Genomic DNA, 27,833 nt, shown 5'->3' with positions numbered 1-27,833 from the left:
ACTCTAACGAGTAAAGATGGGTCTTATTTCCATCATATCTATCTGATTAATAGCTATATGAGCATAGTAGAGTAGGTTGGTGGTTGGAGGTAGGGTTGGGAGGTATCAGGGTTGGAGTTTATGCAACATTTGGTCTTATTTTTTTCTTACTTTTTACATTCCTATAAAATCTGCTTGCATATGATGACACCTGTCCTGGCAGCTCCACCATCCGCCGGTCCCTTCAGTCGCCCTCCAGCGTTTCCATCTTGACCTGGTTTCCTGTGCTGCCTCCTGCTCTGTCCGCCTGATTGGCCGAGGCAGGGCTGCGGCGGCTCACCGCCATTTTCTCCGAGCTGACGAGGTCCTGGGGTTCAGACAGCAGGCTCGGATCATCCTGGAGGGACGGAGAAGGGGGGGACCAGGACACGCCCGTCAGCCTGGAGCCTTCAGCCTGAGGGCCCAGCCCTGACAAGAGGGACCGGCCAATCAGAGATGTGCCCCTGTGTCCGGATGCACCCCCCCTGGCCAAAGCAGAAAACCAGCTGGGGAGCTGAGGAGGAACCTGAAGGGGGAGGACAATGTTAGCAGCTGGAGGGCCATCTTTGGTTGTGGAGGAGGTGGGGGCGTACCTGGGTTGGAGAAGATAGGTCAGCTCGACTGAAGGCAAACTGCCTGGTTGAAGCTCTCTTATCGAACAAAGTCACCTCACAAGCCTGAAGGTCATCCAACAAACAAAGTCAGTCCAGCTCATGTGGTGCTGAAATGCTCCTCACCAAAAGTGTCCGAGCTCCTCACCTGGTCAGGAAAGTCGTTTCCATCCATCTCGTCACTGTTGGACTGACCTCCTGGGCTCTGAACCTCGATGCCATGGCTCTCCAAGATGGCTGCTTCTTCAAAAACACAAACGCCATCATAGCATATCAACTCTAGACAGGCAGGACCCAAACACCAAACACCAGACCAGTTCAGAAGATGCTCTTTAGCCTCAACTTCATTGGTACCTGCTTGGTCTGACTGGACACCAATTCCATGTTATCTTAAGCTTCTTATTCCCTCTGGGCCCGACGGGTTGTGTGTGTGCGCGCACGTGCGTGCGTGTGTGTGTGTGTGGTTATCTGAGCTTGTATAGACCCTTTTACTACCTACGTCATCAAAAGTTGCGCGCGCAGCCTGGCAACGAGAGTGAAGGCTTCCTCATTCACACTCGATACTAAAACAGCATTTTAAACCCTTTGTTTTGAAGTTCTGAGCACATAAAAATGTCGGGTTGTTGCGTGTACGGATGCCAGAATCGCTTCTCTTCAAGCAGTGGAATGAAACTTTACAGAATTCCGAAGGGAGCACATCCATTTCAACAAAATCGGAGGTGTCTGTGGCTGCAGGCCATCAAAAGAGTTGATGAAAACTGGACTGAAAACACGATCCGAACGCTCGAGTTTGTAGCGCGGCGCCCATTTTATATCAGGTAAGGTAATTATGTTCTTCTTCAGTGGAGCTGGTTCTACATTTTTCCTGCTCAGGCCTTTCTATGCACATGCCTGAGATGTAACTGCAGACTTTTCTGTTTTTCCCATCCTAACACAAAGCTCAACTTTGAATAAAATTGCTGCTGCGTGGCTGCAGCATGACCCAAGTCTGGAACATCAACATGACAGAATTAAACAAATTTATACGCTTTATTTCATGCTTCAAATTAACATTTCATTCTAATTCATCTGTATTTTCCCATTGCATATTAGTATAAACTGTATTTCTCTAAAATTAACACGAATGTACTCTGAGCACGCTAAAAAAAGAAACCTATGCTTTACTCACCCTGCCATGCAGGTACAGCTGGCTGTGAAGACGTAGTTCTCTGGTTTGTTTACTATGACCCAAGCCTCGTACGTAGCAGTCTTGTGTCCTTGTCTTTGGCTAGGAAGGACTTCTGCCTTCAAGACGCAAAACTCAGAGTCTATGTCGTGATATTTTACTTTCTGTACGTGGCCACAGACAACATAGTTGTATGCATCTAACGATTTGTAAGCGCCTAGCTTCTCACGTGTGTACTTACTGGGCCTCTCCTTTAAAAACGTAAAAATATCGGGCCACTGGATATCTGGCCACGCACCTACATCTTCCACCCATTCCGTAATGCCACAGGGATCCGGGAGTCTGTTGCCCCGCAACGTAGCTTGATAAAGCCTGACACAACGCCATTTTCTGTTGCCAAGCTGCGCGCGCATTCTCGCTGACGTCATATTGTTTACAAACAGTAAAAGGGTCTATTTTATTGATGCATTTTCTTGGCTTTTAGTCAGTTTGGATCAAATAGAGCTCCATCCACTGGGTGGGGCTGCTGAGCAAAGATGAATCTAAAACACCTGAATATGACTAGGAAACATGTCCGGTTTGATTACAGCACACATTCTCCGTCTCACTGGTTCAATAAGCCTCTTATTTCCCTCCAGAGCTGCGTTGTTTCTTCTCAGAGAGAATGGAAGCACGGCTGCTCTCTGGGGTGAAGGTCTGGACTGTAGTCTGCTATTTACCGACCACACTGAAGCTGGCTGGTGATTCAGGGCTGCAGGTAGGTCTGCTGCTAACACTAGCCACGTTTACATGCGCATATTTAATCGGATTGAATGCCCATTCAGATTGAAAATTCTGCATGTAAACATGTCAATCGGAATATTCTGATCCGATTCGGCCCGATCGGATTGAAATTTCAATCCGATTGAGAGAGGTGGTTTATTCCGTTCTTCATTCCGATTGACGTGCATGTACACAGCCATTCGGATTGTTGGGGTAAAATAATGCCCACTGCGCATGTGTGCAACAGCCAGCGGGCCTCTCCGCTGTCATTTGGACTGCCTGACTTCAAAAATGACGGTGTAATTAACGAGCGGTGGCTTTTAAATCCGACGACAAGCCGTCCCCGTTTCAGTAATATTTAATTCAGAACTTGCATTTTGTGGAAGTAAAATAAAAATCTGATTATTGCACAAATCATTCGACAAACATGTTCAAATCTGTACTGGAAATACGCAGGTTTATCGCGGGGGTTGCAGCGCACGGATCCCCGTTTCTGTCAGCTTTGAACGCAGCAGCTTCTGCAGCAGGTGATGGAGACGCGCTTGTAAAGAAGACAGGATAATCTGGGTTTTACAGACCTGATTGGAGGCTGATGTTGGGTAGGAAAACGTCCTCGGTTAAACACTCTGGACGACAGTAAAGTCCGTGTTAGAAGCACGTAAACGCAGATGACCTGAGATGCGGTTCGTTAATGATGAACACAGGCTTCTAAACTTTCTGAACATCTTCTGTTATTTTGTTTGAACAAATTTTTCTCAACAGTTTCAGCTGATCGTCACATGTTATTAATAATAAGCCACAACAGAGCTCAGTAATAAAACATGAGGCTAACCCACCCCCGCTCTGTGCCGCAGCGCAGCGCAACAGCTGTCAATTCAGACCCGCGGACTAGCTGATCAAGAGGCAGACATAACCCTCCCTTATTTTAATCAACAATAAAATGCAGCAAAGCATATATCTGCAGTTATTCACTGAAGAAAACGTCACTTCTATGAGCTAAATAAAAATATTAAATTGAATAAATGGATCAGGAAAGCAGGAAGAATAGTTATTTCTGTTTTTACATTTTTCTTTTCGTTTCATGGCGTTTGTTTACAATTTTTCTTTCGGCAAAGGCAACTCTGCGCATGCTCAACCTATTTAATCGGATTAAATGCTTGGTGCGTATGTACGCACGGCATGATCGGATCATTTCAGTTCGTGTCCATGTGAACAGAGATTCGGAAATTCCGATCAACCAAGATTTCAATCGGATTGAGGAAATTTGCCACATGAAAACGCAGCTACACCTAACAGGCGGCGGGTTTCTTTTGTACTAAGGGACAACTCGGTGGACTTCAAGAATCGGATTCGATTGGAGGTGCTTTAACACAGAGATAAACATTACCTATGTTAGCACGACGCTTGATGTCTTTGCGGCGATTGGCGAACCAGTTATAGACCTTCAGAGATGTAACCCTCTCCAAATCAGACAGCTTCTTTCCTGTAAGGCAAACAGACACAAGCATAAAAACACACCAAATAAGAAATGTTTTTGTGACATTCAGACAACGCCTGAAGAAACTAACTAAACTTGATGATTAACAGGGTATCTGCAGGTTTAAGGGAGCCAAATTTAAGACTTTTTAAGACCGTTTTAAGGCCACTTTGACCAAATTTAAGCTATTTTTAAATTAAATTTAAGCTATAATTTCCAGCTATTGCCTGGAACCGGTGCTAACCACGTCGCAAACGTGGGATTAGCCATCCAGTTACCATTAAACTTCCCCATGGCGCAAGCTCCCACTAGCTTAACCAGCTAATGTGCTCATCTAAAAATAGACCCCTTTCACAACCAGCTGAATGTGTACGGTTCCGCTTACGCCAACATCGTGCACAAAAAATCATGAACACTAACTAGAAATTCACGAAATTTTTATAGAAATAAAAGAATCTTGTTTAGTGGGTCTTTGGTAAATTAAGACCTTTGGAATCTGTATTTAAGGATTATTTGTCATTTTTAAGGATTTTTAAGGCCTTAAATTTTGAAAAGCAAATTTAAGACTTTTTAAGGACCCGCGGATACCCTGGATTAAGAAAACTGGCCAGGCAGCAGAGCTGCTAGTGGAGCCCAGATGTCCCAGCAGTGGGCATAAAGACAGTTGTTTTTTCCTCCAGGAACGCCGATCGTTATAAACGGGAACGTCAGCACCACTGAGGGACTGGGCCTCACAACTGAAGGGGTATTTATTGTGACCCACATCGTACTCTTGCCCATGTTCATTTATGACCACAGTGGGGCACAGTAATAGTTTGTTTTTATGACATTGTTTTTGTGACCACTGGCAGCCAGAACCGTACTTTAACTACAGATCTGATTAACAGCTCAGCTCTTTTCAAATTGAAACTTTCATTGCATTTTCTTTCAGAAAAAAATAATAAAACATCAAAACCGATGTCCTACCTGGTTTTTGAATGACCGCATTGCAGGCAGTGGCGATCTCCTCTCTCTTGGCTTCATCTGGGTACTGGTTATCGTTAAAGTAGCTGTTCACACACACACAGACCACTTGTAGTTTCCTCCTTTTACCACCATCACACTGCCCATCTCCTCACCCTCACCTCTCCATGACTGCCAGGCACTCCTTCCTCCAAGTGAACCTGCTCCCTCGTCTCAGGCGGAAGCCCCCAGGGGCCGAGGCAAATGGGGGTGGGGTTTGGTTCCAGTCCATCACATCCTCCAGAGCCAGGGGGGCAGCTCGCATGGCCAGAGTGGCACCTGTTGTCACAATCATGGTTTGAACATGAATGAATCAGCATTTTTTCTCTCTGAGTTATTAGTGCCGACAAAGTCTGATAAAAGCTCGTCAACAACAGAAACCCGTGCGAGCTACAGACACCTACAAAATCCAGCCAGGCTTTCAGGTTATGAATAATAAAAGTTCACTTCATTTGAATCTGTAACATTGGTTTGAAGTGTTGCATTTGTGCATGTGGGCCTGATGGTGGAGTTACCAGGGTTAGTCTTCTCCAGCTGATACCAGCGGAAGAAGGCTCGTTTCTTCTGCTCACTGAGGTCCGATCCCTGCTGCAGGAGCCAGTGGGAGATCCGACTCTGACTGATTCCTGGAAGATGAGGGGCCGGTGTCACTCACAATGGTTTTTCCATCAAACAGGCTCTCAACTGGAGCCAGAGCTCACCAGGAGGGCTCAAGGAGACCAATTACAATGATGTGAGCTCCATGTCTAAAACCTCTGAACTGACCCTTTGTCAGCATTATCAGCTTATTCCGACTCATTGATTTGCAGTTAAAGCAGGTCAGAAGTGATTTTCCCTGTAAAACACCCTGCTCTTTAATGTCACCAGCTGCTGTTTCTGTCAGCATGAACCTGTTAATTACCCAGTAACTTCAGCCTGCTTACGTACAGACGTCAATCAGAGCGTACTCGAGTTTTTAAGCATGTACCTCGATTGATGCAGAGTTGGCGACCTTTCTCATGGACAAGTCTTTAAAATAGAAATCTATGAAAACACAACACAACATGAGCACAATGATTGTGAATCAACATGTTTAGCCGTTTTATCGGCTAGAGGAGCGCGCTCATGAGAGGCGTTGCTTTCGGCCGTGAATACGAAGTAAAACGATGTCATGGTGCGATACGCTTGTCAGCCACTAAATGGTGCCACCAGATAAAAGAGTTTGGATCTCAACTTGGTGAATTATAGATGCTGGTCATAAAATTTGAAAATCGTGACAAGTTTGGTTTATTTCAGTAATTTCATTTAAAAAGTGAAACTTGCATATTCATTCATTACACACAGTATTACTAATGTTTATTTCTTTAATTTTGATGATTATAACCGACAACAAATAAAAATCCCAAATTCAGGATCTCAGAATATTAGAATATCAAAGAAGACCAAAGCAAAGAAAGGGCAAGGCACAAAAGGTCATTGCTAAAGAGGCTGGCTGTTCACAGAGCTCTGTGTCCAAGCACATTAGTAGAGAGGTGAAGGGAAGGACAAGATGTGGTAGAAAAAAGTGTATGTAGGGATAACCTCACCCTGGAGAGGATGGTGGAACATAATATATTCATAAATGTGGGGCAGATTCAAAAAGAGTGGACTGCAGCTAGAGTCAGTTCTTCAACAACCACCATGCAGACGTATGCAGGACGTGTTTCGGCTGTCACATTCCTTGTGTCAACCCTCTCTTGAACAAGAGACAGTGTCAGAAGTGTCTCATCTGGGCTAAAGACAAACAGGACTGGACTGCTGCTGAGTCGTCCACAGTTATGTTCTCTGATGAAAGTAAATTTTGCATTTCCTTTGGAAAACAAGGTCCCAGAGTCTGGAGGAAGAGAGGAGAGGAACAGAATCCACGTTGCTTGAGGTCCAGTGTTAAGTTTCCACAGTCAGTGATGGTTTGGGGTGCCATGTCATCTTCTAGTGTTGGTCCATTGTGCTTTCTGAGGTCAAAGGTCAACACAGCCATCTACCAAGAAGTTTTAAAGCACTTCATGCTTCCTGCTGCTGACCACCTTTATGGAGATGCAGATTTCATTTCCAACAGGACTTGGCACCTGCATACAGTGTCAAAGCTACCACCTGGTTTAAGGACCAAGGTATCCCTGTTGTTGATTGGCCAGAGAGCTTGCACGACCTTAAAAGGAACCCAGGTTACAAAACTCTGTGGTTCTTAAAAGATAAATGTTAGTATAATTTATATTAAAATGGTGTAAAAAACCTTCTTAATTTCTTCATTTTTATAAAATTTGTAAAAATAGTTTAACTCGTAGGTCACTTATTGTTGTAACTTGTCGTTAGCGTCGCAATGCACTCTGGGTAATGACATCATATGGTTGTACCTCGGTAGCACCGGCTGGCTTTGGGACCCTGTAGAGACTGTTCAGCGACATCAACATGTCATCTGTTCAGCCTTTTCACTTTGAACCAGAGTGAAACATTAATGAGGACATCACTGACCATGTTTCACAAAACGAGCATCAACATGAAGAGCAAGAAGGGCGGGATGAAGCGAGAGCAGGACAAAACCGGTGGGGCGTGTGCAGCAAATGTGTCTCCATGGTAACCAAGAGGGAGAGTGCTCACATTTTTGTCAGCAGAAGTTAACGGTAAGCTATCGTGTGATCAAACTTATTTAATTATGAATGATTTTGGAGAATTTTAGCATCCAGAGCTGTCGTGTGCTTTATAGATGATTAGGATATTCAGTGAAACCACTTTAATCGTTTTTGCAGATTCAATTCAATTCAATTCAAAAATACTTTATTAATCCCAGAGGGAAATTGATTGCTGTAGTAGCTCAGAATAATAATAATAATCAAGTCAGCAAAGAGTTATTGTATATTACAATGGCTGTTGGCAGGAAGGATCTCCAGTAGCGGTCAGTGTTGCAGCGAAACTGAAGAAGCCTCTGACTGAAGACACTCTTCCGTTGTCGGACAGTCTTGTGAAGAGAATGCTCAGGGTTGTCCATCATTTTCTTGATTCTCTGGAGAATCCTTCTTTGCATTATCTCCTCCAGTGGTTCCACAGTCGTCCCCAGAACAGAACCAGCCTTTTTTATTAGGCTGTTGAGCCTTTTCAGGTCCCTGCTTCTGTTACATATCTGGAGAACCCTGTGTTGCTACACTTATGCTTGTTTTACTGACGGGAGAGGTGAATGTCCAGCTTCATCCGTGGCGAGTGGCGTGTCCGATGGTTCGCCCAACATGACAGAAGCGGCAGCTGCAGGAGCGGGTTGTCGGCTCAGGAGAGCGTCCAGCGTCTCTTGTCTCTCCGAGGGCGTTTAGGCTCCTCGTGTGGGAAAATGGTCGGTAAAGCATTTAGTTTCCGCCTTCTCTCATACCCAGCTGCTCTGGTGAGCTCTTTAAGTAGTTGTGGTCGACTAGAAGCCTCAAACGCATAAGGAGAAAAATGCTGGGAACACAGCCAGTCTTTGGGAAGTTGTGTCCGTCCACAGACATCTTCCCACTGCTTTCTCCTCTTCTTGCCAGTGGGAAAGCTGTGTAAACTCACATCACTCCCCTTGTTGCCCTTTGGCTGGAAATTACATCCAAAAGAAGCACAATGCGGCATTTTACTTAATTATTAATACGGTGAGCGCGTAAACAAACACTAGCATCAATAGCTATTCTTCCAAGTACAACCAATATACCTCATCGCCCCCAGAGTGCATTGCTTGGAGAAAACATGGCGTCCTACGTATGTCAAAAATGTACTGAATATTATAGATTTATAAATAAACAGCAATGTTTTGTGTGTTTCTAACAACATAGTTTGGTACAACAGAAAACCTCAAAGCAGGAGTTCCACATAGAAAATCTATGTGGTATTGTGAAGAGGAAGATGCAACATGCCAGACCGACAATTCAGAAGAGCTGAAGGCCACCATCAGAGCAACATGGGCTCTCATAACACCTGAGCAGTGCCACAGACTGACGGACTCCATACCGCACTGCATTGCTGCAGTAACCCAGGCCAAAGGAGCTCCAACCAAATCCTGAGTGCTGTACATGCTCATACTTCTCATGTTCACACTTTTCAGTTGATCAACATTTCTAAAATGTCTTTGTAGCATTGGTCTTAATTGATTTCTAATACTCTGAGATACTGAATTTGGGATTTTCATTAGTCGTCCGTTTTAATCATCAACATTAAAATAATTTGAAATATATCAGTCTGTGTGTAATAAATGCAACTAATATACAAGTTTCATGTTTTGAATGGAAATACTGAAATAAATCTACTTTGTCATGATATTCCAATCTGATGACCAGCACCTGACTGTATTTAGAATCAATTGATTTATGTTAGCATTAGCTCATTGTTAGCACTAGCTACAGTAGGCTGCAGCAGCATTTGCTAGGACAGTTGTAATTCTGCTTTAAACCAGTAGGAGCAAGAAGCAGAAAAATGTTTAGTTTTGCTTGAATGACCTCTTCACCATATTGATTTCTACAGAAGCCCGATTTTCACTCCTCTATTTAAACTGGGTGTGTCAGAGCAGGCCAGCTAAAACCTGCAGGTTGGAAGCATTGAGGACGAGAAACCTGGGCATAGATAAACTGTCTCCCTTCACTGTGATCCTCTAGAGAGACTCAGAATTCAACAGAAGGACCAAACCTTTGCTGGAATAAGTTTTACGTGATGTGATGACGTGACTCTGAGCTGGTTCTCAGGTTGTGGAAAACTAAACTGGTTCTGAACTGGTTTTTAAACAGCCAGCTCTAGCACCGGTCCTGATTGTAGCACCGGATCTGGGTGACTTTGACGCTAGTCTCATCTCTGTATTGATAAATTAGAGGTCTGTAACTCACCTGTTACCTGAGCAACGACCGCCTGGGAGATCCGTCTGTTGGCCAGGAAGGACTTGATTTCTTCTTTTATCACAGCGCTGTCCCTCCTGGAATAACACATCCATAAATCTGAACGTACGGCGATGGTAAACTCTGGCTCTATCTTTAAACACCAGGCATTACCAGTGTAAAACCAGCTGTAGGCATGGAGGAAGCAGAGGCAGTAACCCCACTGTGATCCGATTTCATCTCCACACATTTTCTAATCAATACTGCTTCTGTCTGGCTGCAGACTATAGATGAGAGGTACTAGACTGCACGTGAGAACAGTGCCAGTAATCCTTGAAGGATCTCCAGCCAGAGCGACAGAATGGCTGTAAGCAAGCTCAAAGGCCAGATGTATGCTTCTCTGGCCATGTGCACTCGTAGCTGTCTTTGCGTAAACCCAAATATCCTCCCGCACAGCTAGGAAAAAACATGGGTACACACACCACCTCGTTTTCTGTGAGAAACATCCAGTGTGTCCTACTTCACCTGCAGTCTTCTACATAGAGCGGTTATTAGTGAAAAAAAGCTAGTGGAAGCCAAGGGGCAAACCCCGGCTGCCCGATGTGAAGCCCCCATCCACTGGGGGCTGGATCCAGAAAGGTAGAAAAAAATATTTTAGGTTTAATGTGTCAAATTTAGCATCTTTACACCTCTGATAGGGAAAAGTGTTTTTGTACCTGTAACAGAATGAAATGACTCTTTTTCCCTCCTCTGACACAGGACCAGTCTGCATGAGATATGGTCTCAAGTAGGGCTGCAGCTATCGAATATTTTTGTAATCGAGTACTCTATCGAATCTTTTTTTCGATTAATCGAGTACTCTAATAAATTACCCTTTTGTGTTTGTAAACCTTTATATCATATATTGATGAGCCAAGATGGCGCCGAGTATGGCTGCCTCGTCGCGAGCTCCACCAAGTTCCAACATTGCACGCTCCATACTGTACATTAATGCCACAGTTTTGCACATACCAACCTCTGTACATTTTATATCTCTTATCTTATTGTTTACTTTATTCATTTGTATACGTAGATTAGCCATTTTTATATTTTACTTGTTTTTACATTACTGTATTTTTGCACAGCTCTGTTGCTGTGAAGCTCGCACACAAGAATTTCACTCGCATGTACTGTACCAGTGTACCTGCACATGTGACGTGACAATAAAAGTGATTTGATTTGATATCAAATAGCATGTTAATTATGAAAGACCTCTTAAAATGAGCAAGCAATTGCCAGTTATTCTTCAAGTTTTATTCAAAATTAGTTTGCATAACTTCAGCACTTCAACTTTTCTTCACAGTAAACAAATGCGTGTGCAAAAAATAAGTAAACCTGAGCCGATTTTCCCCTCGTGCGAGAATCTGCTAGCCTGCAAGCCAGACAAAAACTAGGAGGATAACTGCTGAAGTAGCGCTGCGAGCGGCTGCGGCCCAAACAGAACCAGAACCGCTCACGGCGCAAACAGCTCGCCGGCTGTTTCCCTATTAACACACGTCCGTTTTAATTTCTACACTTTTTGTCTCACACTAACAAGGATTGCCAAAAGCATGTTTGCCGTGGTTTTGTCAAATTATACTGATCACAAAACATTTATTTACTTTCTTTCGTTTTCCTCCGCCACTCATAAATACCCGTGTCCTCCTGCAGAAACCCCGAGGGACAACAGACATCAATAACACAATAAAAAGTCCGACATATTGTGTAAAAACTGCTATTTTTTAGCACATTTTAAGTCCAACGTGTTGCTACCAGATGTAAGGTGTGAGCTGAAACTGAGCGCTACAAACGAAAAAGTCGCATAGTCCGCAGAATATATAGAAATACAGGCTAAAATGCATTATCTTGTAGAGGCTCCGAGTCCGCTTGCAGAAGTGACATTTACAGGTGCTGCAGCACGGAGGATGTGGTGTTGTGGTAGGCTAAATCCATTTTACAGTATTTAAACTGGACTACGTTTTCCGCCTTACGACGTGAAAAATGGTCCCACAACTTTGACATTTTCTGTCTTTTTCGCACTCCACTGGGGTTCAAGTTGTCCGCCATGGCTTAAGAGAAAGTTAAGTTATATTCGCTACTCGCGTGTGCATTCAGTCCAGTGGGCATGTGCGTCACGGAATTGAAGTGATGTAACTATCTGGAGTTGTATTTTAATACACTGTAAGTAGTTCACTTTTTATAAACAGAAGAATAGGCTGTTTTTATCATCAGGGAGTTTAATTAAACACTCTGTATTGACTTTGAGTCAAGAAAAGAGAGAGAGGTGGGATCGTTTGAGAATCTTTAATATCTTAATTATAACAACAGAATTGGTATTGTGTTTCCGGTCCGGGTGAAACATGACCCCGGGCGATTGCAAAGCCATGAATTAATTAAATATGAATTAAACGAATCCTCGAGGCAGAGAATTTGACTCGAGGATTTTTTGTACTCGAATTATTCGAGGTACTCGAGGAATCGTTTCAGCTCTAGTCTCAAGGTCTCATGCATTCCTTCTAACCTGCTTATTTTCAGCTCAACAGAAGAATGAAGAATGAACTCTTTTCTTTTAATTAATCAAAGAACTCTATTTTAATAAAGCTAATCCATCAAAGTGTTAGTCAATAAATGAGATGTGACCGATATGTGAAATCAAAATATTAATTACTTTATTATAATCCTATAGAATATAAAGGTACTATGACTTTAAATGTTCCAACAGGACTGATTTCACATAGCGTTAAAAGACATAACACATTACTTTCATTGATCCAATCAGAATCTGACATCTGATGGAGGCGTGGTTCTGATGGTGTTTGGTAATTTTTCATTCGACAATAAACCATAACATCCGAAGTATAAAACTAAGCCACGTCATCTCTAAGGCCAGTTCAAAGTGTTCCAGAGAAAGTGTCGGAGTGGCCAATCCTGAACTATCCTCTTCCACCAAAAAGAACCAACGACAAGCTGAAAAATTTGTTGCTATTCCAACTGCAGCAACAGTTCCTTTCAGAATAAAAGCTGAACCATCAAGACCCAGGCTCAGGTCTCACCAGACGCCAACAAATTGTCGTGACCCGGAAGTAACTCACAGACTGGACTGGCCGGCAACCGCTGCTTTTCCTACCAGCTCAGTTCCAGAGAAGGTCAAGCTGGACCTCGACATTCCTGATCTAAAGGGGACTTCCTGAAGGGTAGGTAGACCGGCAAATGTGTCTCATGCGAGTATGAACCTCCTAACTAAAGCTTAACGCGAAGACATCACCTTCAGTTCCCGTCAGAACTAATCGCTTCTTCGGATTTGCTGGTTCTGATTAACATCACACGTCATCCATTCACCGTCTCATCCACATTAGTTACACCATACATGTGGTGTTTAAAGTCAGTCTAGTTTAATTTGTTAGCAGGGGCGGATTTAGCTATTTGGGGGCCCAAGGCGAACACAGACATGGGGCCCCTTACACTAAATTTTTGACAATCTTACCTTTAACTGGATTTGCGAAACTCTCTCCTCTTCTGACACGAGTTATTTTCCCTTTTTATTAGTCCTCCTCTTTTTTCCTGTATTTCCCTCCCTTTGAGTGCTTTCAATATTTGCTCTGCTTTCTTTTTCCTGTCAGTGCTCCTGTGCTTTAGCCTTAGTTATTTTTTTCTATTTTCCATTTTGGTCTATGTTTTCCTCCCTTTAAACATTTTCCATGGTTTTTCCTTTCTGCTTCCTTTTGATGTTTACATCGAAAAATGACGTCACTTTCAGAAGTGAAGATAAAAGCTTTTATGAAGCAAGCTGCTTCTTTCTCTTATTGGAGCCACTAGGATAACTCCATTTCATGCTTAATGTTATGACTATCGCTTTGAGTTTGTTACGAATGCTCCCGCCTCTCTTCTTCTTCTTATTTGTGGTCTTATGGCACTTGGCAAACAATAATTTGGTGCATTACCGCCACCAACTGGATTGGAGTGGAATGACTACCAACCACTTCCTGTTTGTGCATTGCCGTCTTAATAACCCTCTTATGACCATAATTATAACAGGGCCGCCTGGTATTTTTTAATCTTATGGCTGTAAAATTGTAATAAAAAATACAAAGTGTGTGTAGCTCTTCTTTTTTCAGAACAACCTCAGCTTTCAGTGTATGGTTTGTATTTAGAATTTATTTATATTAAAGCCTTTAAAAAAATCAGTTTAAAAGTGAAAAAAAGCAAAAAACGGATTTGAATTTTTTACATTTATTACTGAACAGGAACTTCTAAATTACTGGGCAAACAATTTGGAATGAACAATTTAAACTTTGAACTGTAATGCATCTATTCTTTAAAAAGTTAGAACCTTGGTATCTTTTTTAGCAGTTTTTAAGACCATTTATTTTTGTAAACTTTCAGACGGTTTTATTTGATGTGGTAGGCCTTGAAGCGGTTTCTCTCCAGCTGCAGGCAGAGTCCTGCACACCTCACACTGCCATGGGGTGCTTCTCTGGCACACCGTGCACTGCTATACCAAAAACCTTTGTTTTAGCAAAAATAATTATTTATTGTAAAAAGATAAATGATTCTGGAATGAAGCTGAATCTTACAATTAGCAAATAGTTGAGGGTTGTTCAAATAAAAAAATAAAAAATAAAGACTGAACAAACGTTCATATCCTGGTTCACTGGAGATCTGTCCTTCTTCGTGGTCACTGTCTTCAGATAAAAGCCTTCTGGGACAACTAATAGATCGTGTTGATTTTCTTTGAGGCATTTCCATAATTTCATGCTGGTTTTTATGCTAATTAGCTTCCCTGTTCCGTTATCCACTTTCACCGAGGCGCTGCGCCCCGTTTCAATCAGGCTGTACAGCAGGATTTCCCCTCGTAGCGATATTTTCCATAACTCTGATTGCTTCATGCTATAAATCGTTGGAAAGCTGCTTTTATGTACTTTTAGGAACCGTTGGAATTTTTTGAATTTGATCAGCCATTCAAAAGTTATAAAACGAGCATTTTGGATGACAAACTCAGCACGTCTCTGAATCTGTGTTGTGATTGGTTGCGCTCAAGACAGGGAATCCCGGTGGCTACCGTAATGTATTGTATGTGCACGAAAAGCCCCATTTTTAATCTTTTCAGCACTTTTGGAATTTTAATGATATCTTGAACGGTTCAGGAATTACGATAATGAGAAGCATGTCCAATACCGTCTGCGGCCACAGGTTGGTAATAAGAATATTGTGGCATTAACAGAGGGATGCCGGCGGTCAGGGCTAGGAGGCCCCCCAACACAAGGGGGCCCCAGGCGGCCGCCTACCTATGCCTAATGGTAAAACCGCCTCTGTTTGTTAGTAATAAAATTCTTAACTTTTAAAAATGACTCTCTCTCTCTTCTGTTGTCTGTGAGTGAATACGAAGCGGTTATCTAATCCCTGCAATAAAAAGTTCCAATCTTCTGGTTTAACCTCACAGATCCGTAAGGTGGATTTCATATTGCCTATGGAATCCTACGCCTTATGGCTTATTAAATAACATGTAATCTAAATCATTACATAACTCATTGGTTTAGATGTGATTAGAACTTTAAATTATGAATACTTAGGTTTAGGGTTGGGCCGTAAACCATTACCGAAGTTTTACAGACATCGTTTAGTTCATGTTGGTATGCCTGGAGTTAAAACATTTTAAATGCGAGTGGGTTGCTGATGTCCATGTCCCTTTAAGAAGCTGTGACACAGACCACTGGAGTCCAGGTCACAGCTGGTCACATGACCCCATCCAGTCTGTAAAACGTAGGGAAAGCAGAGGAAATGGAGAACCATTCAAATACAAAAGCAGGAGGCTGTTTGCAACTTGCTGCTCTGCATCATTCGGTACTCTCGGCTGTCCACCTTTACCCACCACCACCCGCGGCTGCTTTCTGCTCAGTGCCAATGGGGGTCTGAATACTTTCTCTACCCGCTGTACTTGTTCAGTTGTGCTTGATTTTTCAACCAAACTTAACTGTCTTACCTCATGAAATCTTCCACCTTTTCATCAAGATCTATGTCTTCTTCACTGGCCTCAAAGCCAAACCCTGGTGCCGCTACTCCACCACTAATCACACCCACAGGAAACCGAGGAGGAGAAAGCTTCCCGTTGGTGATGGCAACCAGACCATTCTGCACAACTGCTGCCATCGCAACTGGTGAGGCTGCTGGAACGGCCAGAGGTGGAGTAGTGGCGCCAAAGTTGTTTCTAGGTGACAGGGAGAGCTGATTATCAGGGAACGTTGTCTGAGTAGAGGCGGACGTCATGGACGAAGAGGCAGAGGTGCTGTTGGAAGAAGACAAGGAAGAAGAGGGTGGCATATAGGAAGCTTTATGGTTCAACTTTTGTCCATGCTGCCGGTCCAAGTGGTCAAGGGTGTCGAGAGCGTGAAGGACCTCAGGCTGGGAAATACCCGTCCTCCGGAGCCTCTGGAGGAGGTCGATCTGCTCGATGGTAAAGCGAGGCTCCTCACACTGCTGGAACATCCTGCAAAATGAATATCAAAAGAGAAACCAAATCATCGTTTTTTATTGCATTCACGAGGGTCAGCTTGGCGAGTATAAATCTAGCTTTAGTTGGGCTGACTGCTTCACCAGTAAGTGACTGATGGGAGGTTGTTTTATAGTCATAAAACAGAAATTATACACATCATGTCCAGTCTGAGTCATTTCAGATCATCCCCCCCCCCCCGCGCCACCCACACCCACACATCTACCCATCCATTCATCCATCCATCCACACATCCATCTACCCATTCATCCATCCATCCATCTACCCATCCATCCATCCATCCATCCACCCACACACACATCCATTCATCCATCCACAGACACCCACCCACACATCCATCTACCCATTCATCCATCCACCCACACACACATCCATCCATCCACCCACACACACATCCATTCATCCACCCACACACACATCCATTCATCCATCCACAGACACCCACCCACACATCCATCTACCCATTCATTCATCCACACACCCACACACACACATTCATCTGCCCACCCATCCATGGGATCATTAAATGTTCCCAGACCTAGCAGAGTTTATGATCTTGCTGGTGGGTTTTGACTGACACATCTTATTGTGGAATGGTGGTTCTACTCCACATTCACACAAGGTGCAGAGTCCAAGTTGACACATTTCTACCTTTAGTTTTAAGCAACTGATGGTCCTCAACAGTGAACCGGACGAGAATGTGGTCATAAGCATGTGAACTGGAAAACCAAATTCCCATAACCCCTTCAGAAACCAAGCAAGGGTGAAGATCTGGTTTCCCATTATACAACTTGGACAAATCCCACACAGCTCTCTAATCAGAAAATTGAAAATGAGCCTCTGTCTCAATGACCCAATGGGCAGCTGGGTTTCAAACACTGGTCTTATTCATTATTCAGGAACTATTTTTTCTCATCATTCAAAAGCAGCAAGGGATAAATACCGATGTTGAGTCCTAACAAGTCCAGAGAAAGATGTAGGGTGGACCTAGGGCTGGACAACAATTCAATAACAATATTATATATATATATATATACATATATATAAAAAAAGGGGTGGGCCTTTATCAGCGTTAACGTGCTGCGGCAAAGCCAGTCTCTTATCAATTCAAGTCAAAGTCATTTTATTGTCATTTCTACCACATGTGCAAGACATACAGAGAAACGAAATTGAGTTTCAGTGATCGCGCGATGAAAAAAATGTCGCCATTAATCTATTCTCAAAGTTGGATTGGGATCTAGGTCTATACTAAGTAAGCTATGATGACTTTCACATTGCGCAGATGTATACCTGGTTGGCGCGGATGCGTGGTGCGGATGTATACCTGAGGGTGCGAAAGAGACATCATTAATGCAAGAGGAATCTTCAAACGAGACGCGCCGACATGGCTCGAGCTTGTTCTCCAGGCGGCCACAGGTGACTCATCCTAAAAACTACCTGCGAGGCGAACAATCGTGAGGAAAATACATGACCAGCATGCAACAGAGAAAGCCGCGAAAGATGAGAAGTTGGTGGAAGCAACTTGTGTAGCACTGACTGGGGACCACTGGACATCTGTCAATAATGATAACTACCTCTGTGTTACTGCACACCTCATCGATGCCAGCTGGGAACTTCACTCCTTTGCTGTAGGTAGGCTGTCATTTTAAATTTCATAATTAACAAATATCACACGAGAGGGAGTGCTGTTGTGTTGAATATATGCATTTGTGTGATTCAAATCATTAATACGTAAATAATCACACCAGTACTGATATTTGGCACAACAGCACTCCCTCTTGAGTGGTATTGCTTTTATACAACAGTTCTAAGAGCAAAATTTCTTAACAATATTAAGCGACATAAGATATAATTTGTTAGTTTATTCAATCATTTATTTAGCTCCGCCAACACAAATAGTTCCAACTAGAAAGCTGTTGCCAGGAAACACAAAAATACAACATTAACGCCTGATATTGTCTGTAAAATGTCCCAGTGCTGTTGTACTCCAATATCAGCACTCAAGGAATGTCTCTTGTCCAATCAAATTACTTGGTTAGAACTAACTGTTGTATAATTTAATTTAATTTAATTAGCACACTTATTGTAACGTGATGAAGGAGCTATTCCACCGAAGGTTATTTACTCTCTCCTCAGGAAGAACTAATCTGCATGAGACTGTCTCAAGGTCATGCATTTGCTTCTAAAACTGCTTCTTTCCAGCTCAAGAGAAGAATGAAGAATGGACTCTCCTTTTAATAAATCAAAGAACTCTATTCTAATAAAGCTAATCAAACAAAGTGTTAGTCCAATAATAAAATGTGAACCAATCTGAAATGAAAAGGTTTATGATTAGTAGATTTTAATAAGTAAAATAACTTTATATGTTTCCACTAGAATGATCACGCATAATGTTAAGTCACATGACACATTTCCTTTTATGATCCAGTCAGAATCTTCCAGATCAGACGGAGGAGTGGTTTTGTTGGTGCTTGGTAAATCTGTCCCTTTTTGATTCGACCGTAAATCAAAACATCCAAATTGTAAAACTATGCCCACATCAGCCTACACTTCAGTTCAAAGCTTTCTAGAGAAGTTGTCAGAGTGGCCAATCCGTAACTTTCCTCTTCAGTCAAAAGAACCAACGACAAGCTGGATAAATCTGTTGCTGTTCCAACTGCTGCAACCGTTCCTTTCAGAATAAAAGCTGAATCACGACTCCTTTTTGGGTCTTGCTAGATGTCAATAAAACTGTCGTGACCCGGAAGTATCTCAAGACTTGCCTGGTCGGCAACAGCTGCTTTTCCTACCGGCTTCGGTTCCAGAGGAGGTCAAGCTGGACCTCGACATTCCTGATCTAACGGGGACTTCCGAAAGGGTACGTAGGCCGGCAGAATGGCGTCTCAATGTGTTATAAATCTCCAAACCAAAAGCTTCACTCCCATCAGAACTAATCGTTTCTCCGGATTTGCTGGTTCTGAACAACATTCCACACTACAACATTCTCCATCTCAATTCACCTTAGTTACACCATACATTTAGTGTTTAAAGTTAGTCTAGTTTTAATCTGTTCAATCTTTAAACTTTTAAAACTTGACTCTTTGTCTCTGAGTTAATACGAAGTAGTTACATAATCCCTGCAATAAAAAGTTCCAATCTTCTGGTTTAAGTTATCCAAAGATCCATAAGATTGGTTTCATATTTCCTACGGAATCTCACATTTTATGGTTCATTAAACAATATGTAAATTTAATCATTACATAATTAATTAGCACAACACCATGAATTACCACCACATTATGTTTGCTTCTCAATGATTGCTAGTTGTTTACTGCTTGTGAATTTATTCTGATCTTTGTTTGACCATTAAGTGTGATGAAAACAGAGGAGCGCCAATTTGCATGCCAGATCAAGAATACTCTCCAGGAGGTAGATGTATCTGTGTCAAAGTCAACAATCAAGAGAAGACTCCACCAGTGTGAATACAGAGGGTTCACCACAAGATGTAAACCATTGGTGAGCCCCAAAAACAGGAAGGCCAGATTAGAGTTTGCCAAACAACATGTAAAAAAGCCTTCACAGTTCTGGAACAACATCCTACGGACAGATGAGGCCAAGATCAACTTGTACCAGAATGATGGGAAGAGAAGAGTATGGAGACGGAAAGGAACTGCTCATGATTCTAAGCATACCACCTCATCAGTGAAGCATAGTGCTGGAAGTGTCATGGCGTGGGCATCCAGTGGAACTGGTTCTCTTGTATTTATTGATGATGTGACTGCTGACAAAAGCAGCGCGATGAATTCTGAAGTGTTTCGGGCAATATTATCTGCTCATATTCAGCCAAATGCCTCAGAACTCATTGGACGGTGCTTCACAGTGCAGATGGACAATGACCCAAAGCATACTGCAAAAGCAACCAAAGAGTTTTTGAAGGGAAAGAAGTGGACTGTTTTGCAATGGCCAAGTCAATCACCTGACCTGAATCTGATTGAGCATGCATTTCACTTGCTGAAGACAAAACTGAAGGGAAAATTCCCCAGGAACAAGCAGGAACTGAAGACTGTTGCAGTACAGGCCTGGCAGAGCATCACCAGGGATGAAACCCAACGTCTGGTGATGTCTATGTGTTCCAGATTTCAGGCTGTAATTGACAGCAAAGGATTTGCAACCAAGTATTGAAACGTATAAGTTTGATTTATGGTTCTTATTCTGTCCCATTACTTTTGGTTCCTTAACAATTCGGAGGCACATATGCAAACTGTTGTAATTCCTACACTGTTCACGTGATTTGGATGTAAATACGCTCAAATAAAAGCTGACAGTCTGCAGTTAAAGCACATCTTCGTTTCATTTGATATCCATTGTGATGGTGTATAGAGCCAAAAATGTTAGCATTGTGTCGTTGTCCCAATATTTATGGACCCGGCTGTAATATATATATATATATATATATATATATATATATATATATATCGATCAATAGACATGTGGTTCAATAGAAAGAAAATGGATTAATACAACTTCAATATAGGTTTCCTTTTCCTATTGAATAGCTTCATACTAGAGTCATTACTGACATCAAACCAATCAAAAACACAGACCCATGCACGCGCCATCACCAAGCCCTCCCCTCTCAAACCTAAACAGACAGCAGTGGGACTTAAACAAGATGTTGCAGCAGAGAGGTGGAAGAAACTGTCCCATAAAAAGGTTAGAGTAGTTCACCAGTGTGGCGATGTTTTCATTCTTACAAGTCTGACAAAAAGCAAGCAATGGTGGTTTGCAACAGAGAATCGATAAAAAAGTCTGGTAATGAAACCAACTTGCTTTATCATAAAGTAATGGATTAAGATGGCCAGGGCTGAATTTAAAAAATATATTTGACATGTTTCATATATTTGGCTGTATGTTAGGTAAACTACAGATTTATTTATAAAACCCATCCGACGCAATCTGTGTCGAATCTACGCACCCTTATCCGAAGATTCTCGTGCGATCCAGGCGGTCAAGAGGTCGTGATAGTCACTGTCGGTGGAGTGGACCTCTCGGTATCAGGAACGCGTAGATTAGCTCCGATAGGACCTGTCTAGTCTGCGATCTCTCCTGGTGACGACAGGAAGCTGGAATACTTGTTTGCATCTAAGTCTGTTTGTTTGGCTCTTAGAAGAGACGTCTGTCTGATATCACCCACAGCGTTGCAGAAAAGCTTTGACCTGAGGTCAAAAGATAGGATGGTTTCAAAATTGCTTCTTCCCCAATTTGACCGAATGGGGAGTCAGTAGGAAACTGAATTAATCGGGAAGTAATTACTGTTTTATTAAAATCACATTGCTTATAAATTTGGCAACTCAGAATTTGACACGTTTGAGAGCTTTACCAAAACATTTCTCAGACGTCCTGCCTTCCTTCAGATGCAAAGATGGTTAACCCTTTGTGAGAGAATGTTAACAGTTATGTGAAATGGATGTTAAAATTTATAATTATCTTATTATAGTGTGTATAAGTATATTGGTAGGTTAATTGTTAAATCAAACACATGCTGATCTGGTGTAGATAAGATCTGAAATGGATCATTGCAGGAACTATTTAATTTTAAAACCATCATTGATTAAAGCACAGATTTGATTTAAACATCTTGTTCATTCAGCACATTTAATGATTCAAACTTATAAGTTGTAAAGTCACGTAGGAACTTCAAGTAGGTTTACATTTATTTAGAGTGGGGTTGCAGCAGTCTGGCTCCTGCATGAGACCTTGGGTGAGAATGTTTTGTCTTCTTGTACGGAAACAATAACTGGGCAGAATTTTCTGGATTTGGAGGCCAGACAGATGGTGGGTTTATGTCTGCAAATGAAAGGTTGCTTTCTGGTCAATTTATTGGTGAAGATTTGACCACTTGGTACATTACATTGATATCGATCAATATGATTTTTTTTATCGATAAGTTTTTTCCTGCATCGTCCAGCTCTAAGGTAGACTACAGTTTTGTTTATTTGGTTGACAGCAATGTGACTCAGGTGGGGGTGGGGGGTAAAACCTGCACTTAGGGTATTGCACGTCCCATTTTGTTTGACGGTGTGTCCTGCTGACCTGGCCATTATGTGTTCTGTATTCCATCACCTATGAGGTCTTCTGTTCCAACAGTGAAATCTGAGCCCTTCATTTCATAGAAGTGGGACATCTCTTCTGTTAAGGATTAATTTACCTTCATATGAAAGTTGAAAGCTTACCTCCTTTATCTTATTATCTCTCGGGAGCAAATGCTCACAGAGACATTTCACTTCATTTTTATATGATTACCTTAAAAGAACATTGAGATATGCTCATAATGTTCTGAACTGTAAGGCTAAAGTAGACAGCTGTCACTTTGTTCTGTATAACTATTACTGGCATTTGTTTGCAACATCACTCTGACTGTTACACAACACAGAAATGTAATTTAATTACCGGTACTTTATTTCTAGATGCAAAACATAAGTTACAAATATTTTTAAAATTACATGTCTGTATCTTATTACTTAAAGGTAAGGTGGGAGTTCCTGAAAAGCCGCTTAAGCAAGAAACTTTTGGAAAATACACAATCCAAAAGTCCATCCCCAATCCAACACACACACACACACACAGTTTGAGTTGGCTGAACCACAGCTCTACCGTCCAGCGCTGCATTCACAGAAAACAAGTCCATCACCTAAACATCTCCCAACAAGAACAGAACCAGACTCTAAACAGAGCAACACCTCAAATGCCATCTGAAAACAGAACAGAACACTCCGTCAGACACATGAGGCAGCCCAGCTTTAGCTTCTCTTCCTGTTTAACAGCTTCAAGTCGAGAATGCATCATTCATGCATGAAGAGGCAAGTAGGGGGTGGTCCATGATCAGGAGCCAATCACTGAGATGGAGACCAGTGTGATAATTGGTTGTAGTTTTCCCAGGATTGTACATTTCAGAGGAGATTAAAATTATTCCTTTTTGTGACCAAGCATTTAAATTATTGGTTTTCATCAGTGTGTGAAGAGCATTTCAAGCAACATGGCGACAATTCTCCAGAAAAATCACAGATGAGCTTCATCTGCATACATCGTGGAAATACAAACAGTGACACCATAAGAAAAACTGCAGTACAGACACATCTGTCAGCTTCTTACCAGCAGATTTACAGACTGCACACACATGCATGCACGCACACAAGCGCACACACACACACACACCTCTTGAACACTGCTCAGCAGCTGCTTTCCAGATATAGAGTGCGTTCCTTCAGCTTCAATCAGACTTTTTATTTGAGCACAGACGTTTCCAACCCCGGCGGTAATCACATAATGTTATGCAAATTGACTCAGTTAATTTGTGCTATTGTGCTGGGTTCCCTGATTTCTATAGAAATACACCATCTCTTCCATGCAGCTTTAGCATTCTGAAATATTCATTTATATCCTCAGCTGTACTGTGCTATGCTGTGCAGCTTTAAACATATTGTGATGTGGACTGAAAAAAACTGCTTTGATAACAGCAACAAAGCTGGTCTGTGGGGGGAGGAGGGAGATAAACAGAAATAAGAGATAACACATCTGCCTTGATGCTTTTCTTTCTGCTGCAGGGAGAAAAAAGCAACAGCAGAAAATTTAATACGGCAGGCATATCTGAGATTATAAGAAATGGACACAGAGGGCGTGTGTGTGTGTGTGTGTGTGTGTGTGTGTGTGTGTGTGTGTGTGTGTGTGTGTGTGTGTGTGTGTGTGTGTGGTTTGTGAGTATCTCAGGAAAAATGTCAAGAAAATTTTACATCTCAGGCAGCCAAGCTACATACTTTCTCTTCCTGCTGCAGAGGATGACTCATGGTATAATCAAGTTGGATTGATACGAACAACAAAGACCTGCAAAGATACAGCAAAATGGTTATCTCAGCGGTCTAGTGCAAATGAAAAAATACCAGAAACTGTGTTTCTGGATCACTATCCATCTGAGTTATGTAGAATATGTGGGTCAATTAGAAAACAGCAATTAGTTTAGCCAAGGTATAACACAAAAGCTAAATCAATCTGTAGCTGCAGCCAATCGTTGCACTTTCAAATGAAATATTTCCCCACCGAGCAAAAGAAACATCTATTAAGACTCTCCATCTCCATCCTGTGAAACCCGTGTGTGAAACGAGTGGTTTGCATGATTTAGTTTCCAAAAATACAGTAATATTATAAATGTGCAGACTGCTAAAATAAATGTTGGTTGTAAATGTGGTTTTAGAAGTCTCAGTCTGTTGTGATTGGTCAGTTAGATGACCTAAACAAAGGTAAGATCCAAGGACAAACCCAGGATATTACTCTGAGGTCAGCTGCACCACAGCAGTCGGTTTATTGTTATATAGTCTGTTTCAGTAGGTGGAGATAATGATCTGATTTTTTAATCCTAATTTATTTGTTTAGTTACCGGTAGTTACTTTGGTGTGGTTCACTCATTTAACCAATACATTTACTGTGGACTCTGGCAGGAATTAATGGCTTGCGAGTCCTACTCGGTGGGGGGGATACTGGAATATACCCGTGTATTCCAGTAACTATCACAGTTGAGCTTAAGATGGCAAAATCTGGGGTCTTATTACCTGATACGTCTCTCCTCTGATTGGATAACAACAAGACTCTACCACTGACTCTTTGAGGTTTTATCTCCACAAATGACATAAACCTGGAAGAGTCCTGCTGTGTGGTGGAGTTGCTAACGCTAACAGTTACCTTCTACTAGTCGTGATGTTCTCTGCTGTTCCCTGGACACTTAAACCGAGAACAGCCTTCCCTGTCTTGACTGAAGATGGGTGAGTCCACGAATGTTCAGTGACAGTGTGACATTGTGACCAATTATAATCAGACATAATCATTAAAAAATGGGTTTTCAGTGAACACATTTATTCTCTGCCACCTATCCAGAACTGAGCAGCTGCTTAAGCGGAGGTCCCCAGACCTCCCTCTTCCCAACTACCTCCCTCCATACACCAGGAGAGAGACATTACCAAGCCACCAGTGAGTCCTCAGACTGTCCTAAAGTCTCCTCCCAGTGGGACATGTCAAACACCTTCCATAGATATAATCCTCACTAGATGCCCCATCTCTTTCCATGCAGACAAGCAGGGACTCTGAGCTCCTACTGTATACCTGAGCCCTCTCTCATCTCGCCAGCAGAGACATCTCACTTCAGCCATAACAGCTCATGAGGGTTAAGTTGTAGGTTGCTCTGGAAGTCATCACCTTCACCTTTCAGCGTTCTCTTCACCACAACAGACTAAATACTAATCTATTCATCTACCACCATCTTACTTTTGAACAAGACTCCAAGATCTCCTCCACCTGAAGCCCTAGCTCGTTCTCAACCTGGAGTTGGAAACTCACCCATTCCTGACTGAGGACCACAGTCTCAGACTGAAAAAGGTCCCGATCCTGAATCCATCCGCTTCTCACTCTGTGGTGAACTGTTGGAGGTTCGTATGCGTCCTGAGGCACCCCAAACTTTTACAAATAAAGGAAGGGTTACACCAACACCAAGGTGGTCCAGAATAACTCCATCTAGTTATGGTCTTCACTAAAGAGTTAACCAAAGACATGAACACACTGGAACGCCCTTCTAGTGTAGATCACTGGTGAAGCATGGAGTCGGGCTGTGAGGACAGACGCTGCATAACTTCTTACACCCAAACAGTCTGATGACAAGTGGAGCAGCCAGAAAAGACAAGAACCAGAACTGTCTTTGAGATGTTTGTCCAACAGCGTCTGATTCGGTCCTCACACAGCACGCTGGACTGTTCCTGCGTGTGCTTGTCTAAAAATAACTTTATGATTGCTGAACTTGGGTTGTTCATCAAAGAGTCCCAACACGTTAAAGAATAACTGGATCAGAGAGGCTGAACCCAGTGAACCAGCCAGACGTGGCACAAGCTCGATCCTGCAGCAGACACGATGGGAAACGTTAAAGTTTCAAACTGGACTCGGAACCAGAAGAGCCTTTGGTGTTGCACAAAGTTGTCATGCTCCAGACAGGAACGTGAAAACAAGAGGAGGTTTCTTTCGGTCTGCTTCAGGAGTTGAGCAGGTCTCTCCTGAAATCAGGGACATTTTCTACGAAATGAAAAGGAACGTAATAATTTGACATATGAACTTGGCCGTGTGCAGAACCTCAGTTCGCCTGTAATTAACCACCACACAGAAAAGTTGTCATGTCAGACTCGGTCCGCTTTATAAACTACATACATGTCACTCCGGTAATCCGACGAGACCGACGGGGAGGCGTTAAACTAACCCGCCAAGGAACCCGTCAACGGCTCCGGTGGATTTTAAGGAGTTTGCAGACATCACCGCACAGATAAAACCCGGAGAAATGCGCCGGGCTGGCGGGCGGGGGCACGTCTACGGCGGCGGTACTCACATTATTCCAGTCCGAGAGCCTCCACAGATGCTTGTTTGGTCATAAATCCGCCGCCTCGGGGCGCAGAGACGCAGACAGCGGCAGTTTTCCCAAAATGTCTCCCCCTTGCTTCTAACTGGGCTTCAATCCGCCTTTTGTCCAGCAGACAGACGCCATGTTGACACAACGACGCAAAGCCCGATGGGAGTCGTAGTTTTAAGAGCTTAGAAAGTCAAACCACGGAGCTCAGCAGCAGACCTAAAAAGCCAAATGAACTGATGAAGACTCCATTATCCAGCTCATTTAGATTGTGGGAGAAAATAGAAATACAATTCTGTGTTTATTTTAACTAATTAATTGTATAATCTAAAGCACTTTGGGCATGATGAATGTAAGGTACTCAATGTACGGTGATGACATGAACTAAAAATAACAATGCATTGGGTTTAAAGTTCTACGTATTTTATTTGGACACATCACAAAAACACAGACTGTATAATGGTTAAAAATCACATAAACACCTGAAAAGTGTGATTTACACTCCTTCATCTTGGGGACTTGGGGATCACCTCAAAGCCGAGCTGTGTTCCCATCCAGTTGACCTAAACAATACAAATAAATACCAGAGTATTTTTTTTTTCATTTATAGTATTTTTAGTATTTAAAACATTTTTGAAGAACATTACAGTGGGCATCAATCAAACCAAATTTTAGATTACAAGTAATTAAATTAAAAGTTTATAAATTGGGAAACCAAAAACCGAATACAAATGTAGTTTTTATTTACTGTTTGTCATTTGTCTAAATAAACTTTTACAAGAGTTACTTTGAAACACTTCCTTTAATATTTTTTAAACATCTATTGTTGCCTTGAAAGAATAGGGAATTGGCGCCCCCGGCTGACAAAAAATAAAATAACACTATTGTATTGATAGGAGTAGAAAGAGAAGGAACCGGATGAATAAAGTTAAAAGAGTTACTTAGTAGAAACACTTCCTCTAAATTTTTCTAAACACTGTTTGTTGCTTTACAAAAAACAGAAAATTGCGGCATCCGTTGGCAAAAAAT

At 42.3% G+C, this 27,833-nt stretch overlaps 1 protein-coding gene across 4 annotated transcripts; it reads right to left on the bottom strand.

The window, feature by feature from the left end:
* On the bottom strand, positions 1–26,945 carry LOC107397336 (homeobox-containing protein 1). 4 transcript variants are annotated; one of them, XM_054734891.2, is made up of 10 exons: positions 26,787–26,945; positions 15,866–16,369; positions 9,880–9,965; positions 5,551–5,661; positions 5,158–5,314; positions 5,000–5,082; positions 3,944–4,039; positions 778–872; positions 612–695; positions 1–544 (listed from the first exon to the last, which is right to left on the bottom strand). In XM_054734891.2, coding segments are annotated over exons 1-10 (1,539 nt in total). In that variant the 5' UTR covers positions 26,789–26,945; the 3' UTR covers positions 1–223. The 4 variants fall into 4 exon arrangements, with proteins under 4 accessions (XP_054590866.2, XP_054590867.2, XP_054590870.2 ...); XM_054734892.2 differs by having other exon boundaries at positions 778–869; XM_054734895.2 differs by having other exon boundaries at positions 778–866.
* Between the last annotated feature and the right edge of the window lie 888 nt (positions 26,946–27,833).

The sequence above is a fragment of the Nothobranchius furzeri genome, chromosome 9 (assembly GCF_043380555.1).
Source record: "Nothobranchius furzeri strain GRZ-AD chromosome 9, NfurGRZ-RIMD1, whole genome shotgun sequence".
In the NCBI taxonomy this organism is placed as follows: Eukaryota; Metazoa; Chordata; class Actinopteri; order Cyprinodontiformes; family Nothobranchiidae; genus Nothobranchius; species Nothobranchius furzeri.
Note: the sequence above shows the minus strand (reverse complement) of the source record. Positions and strands in the feature narration are given on the sequence as shown.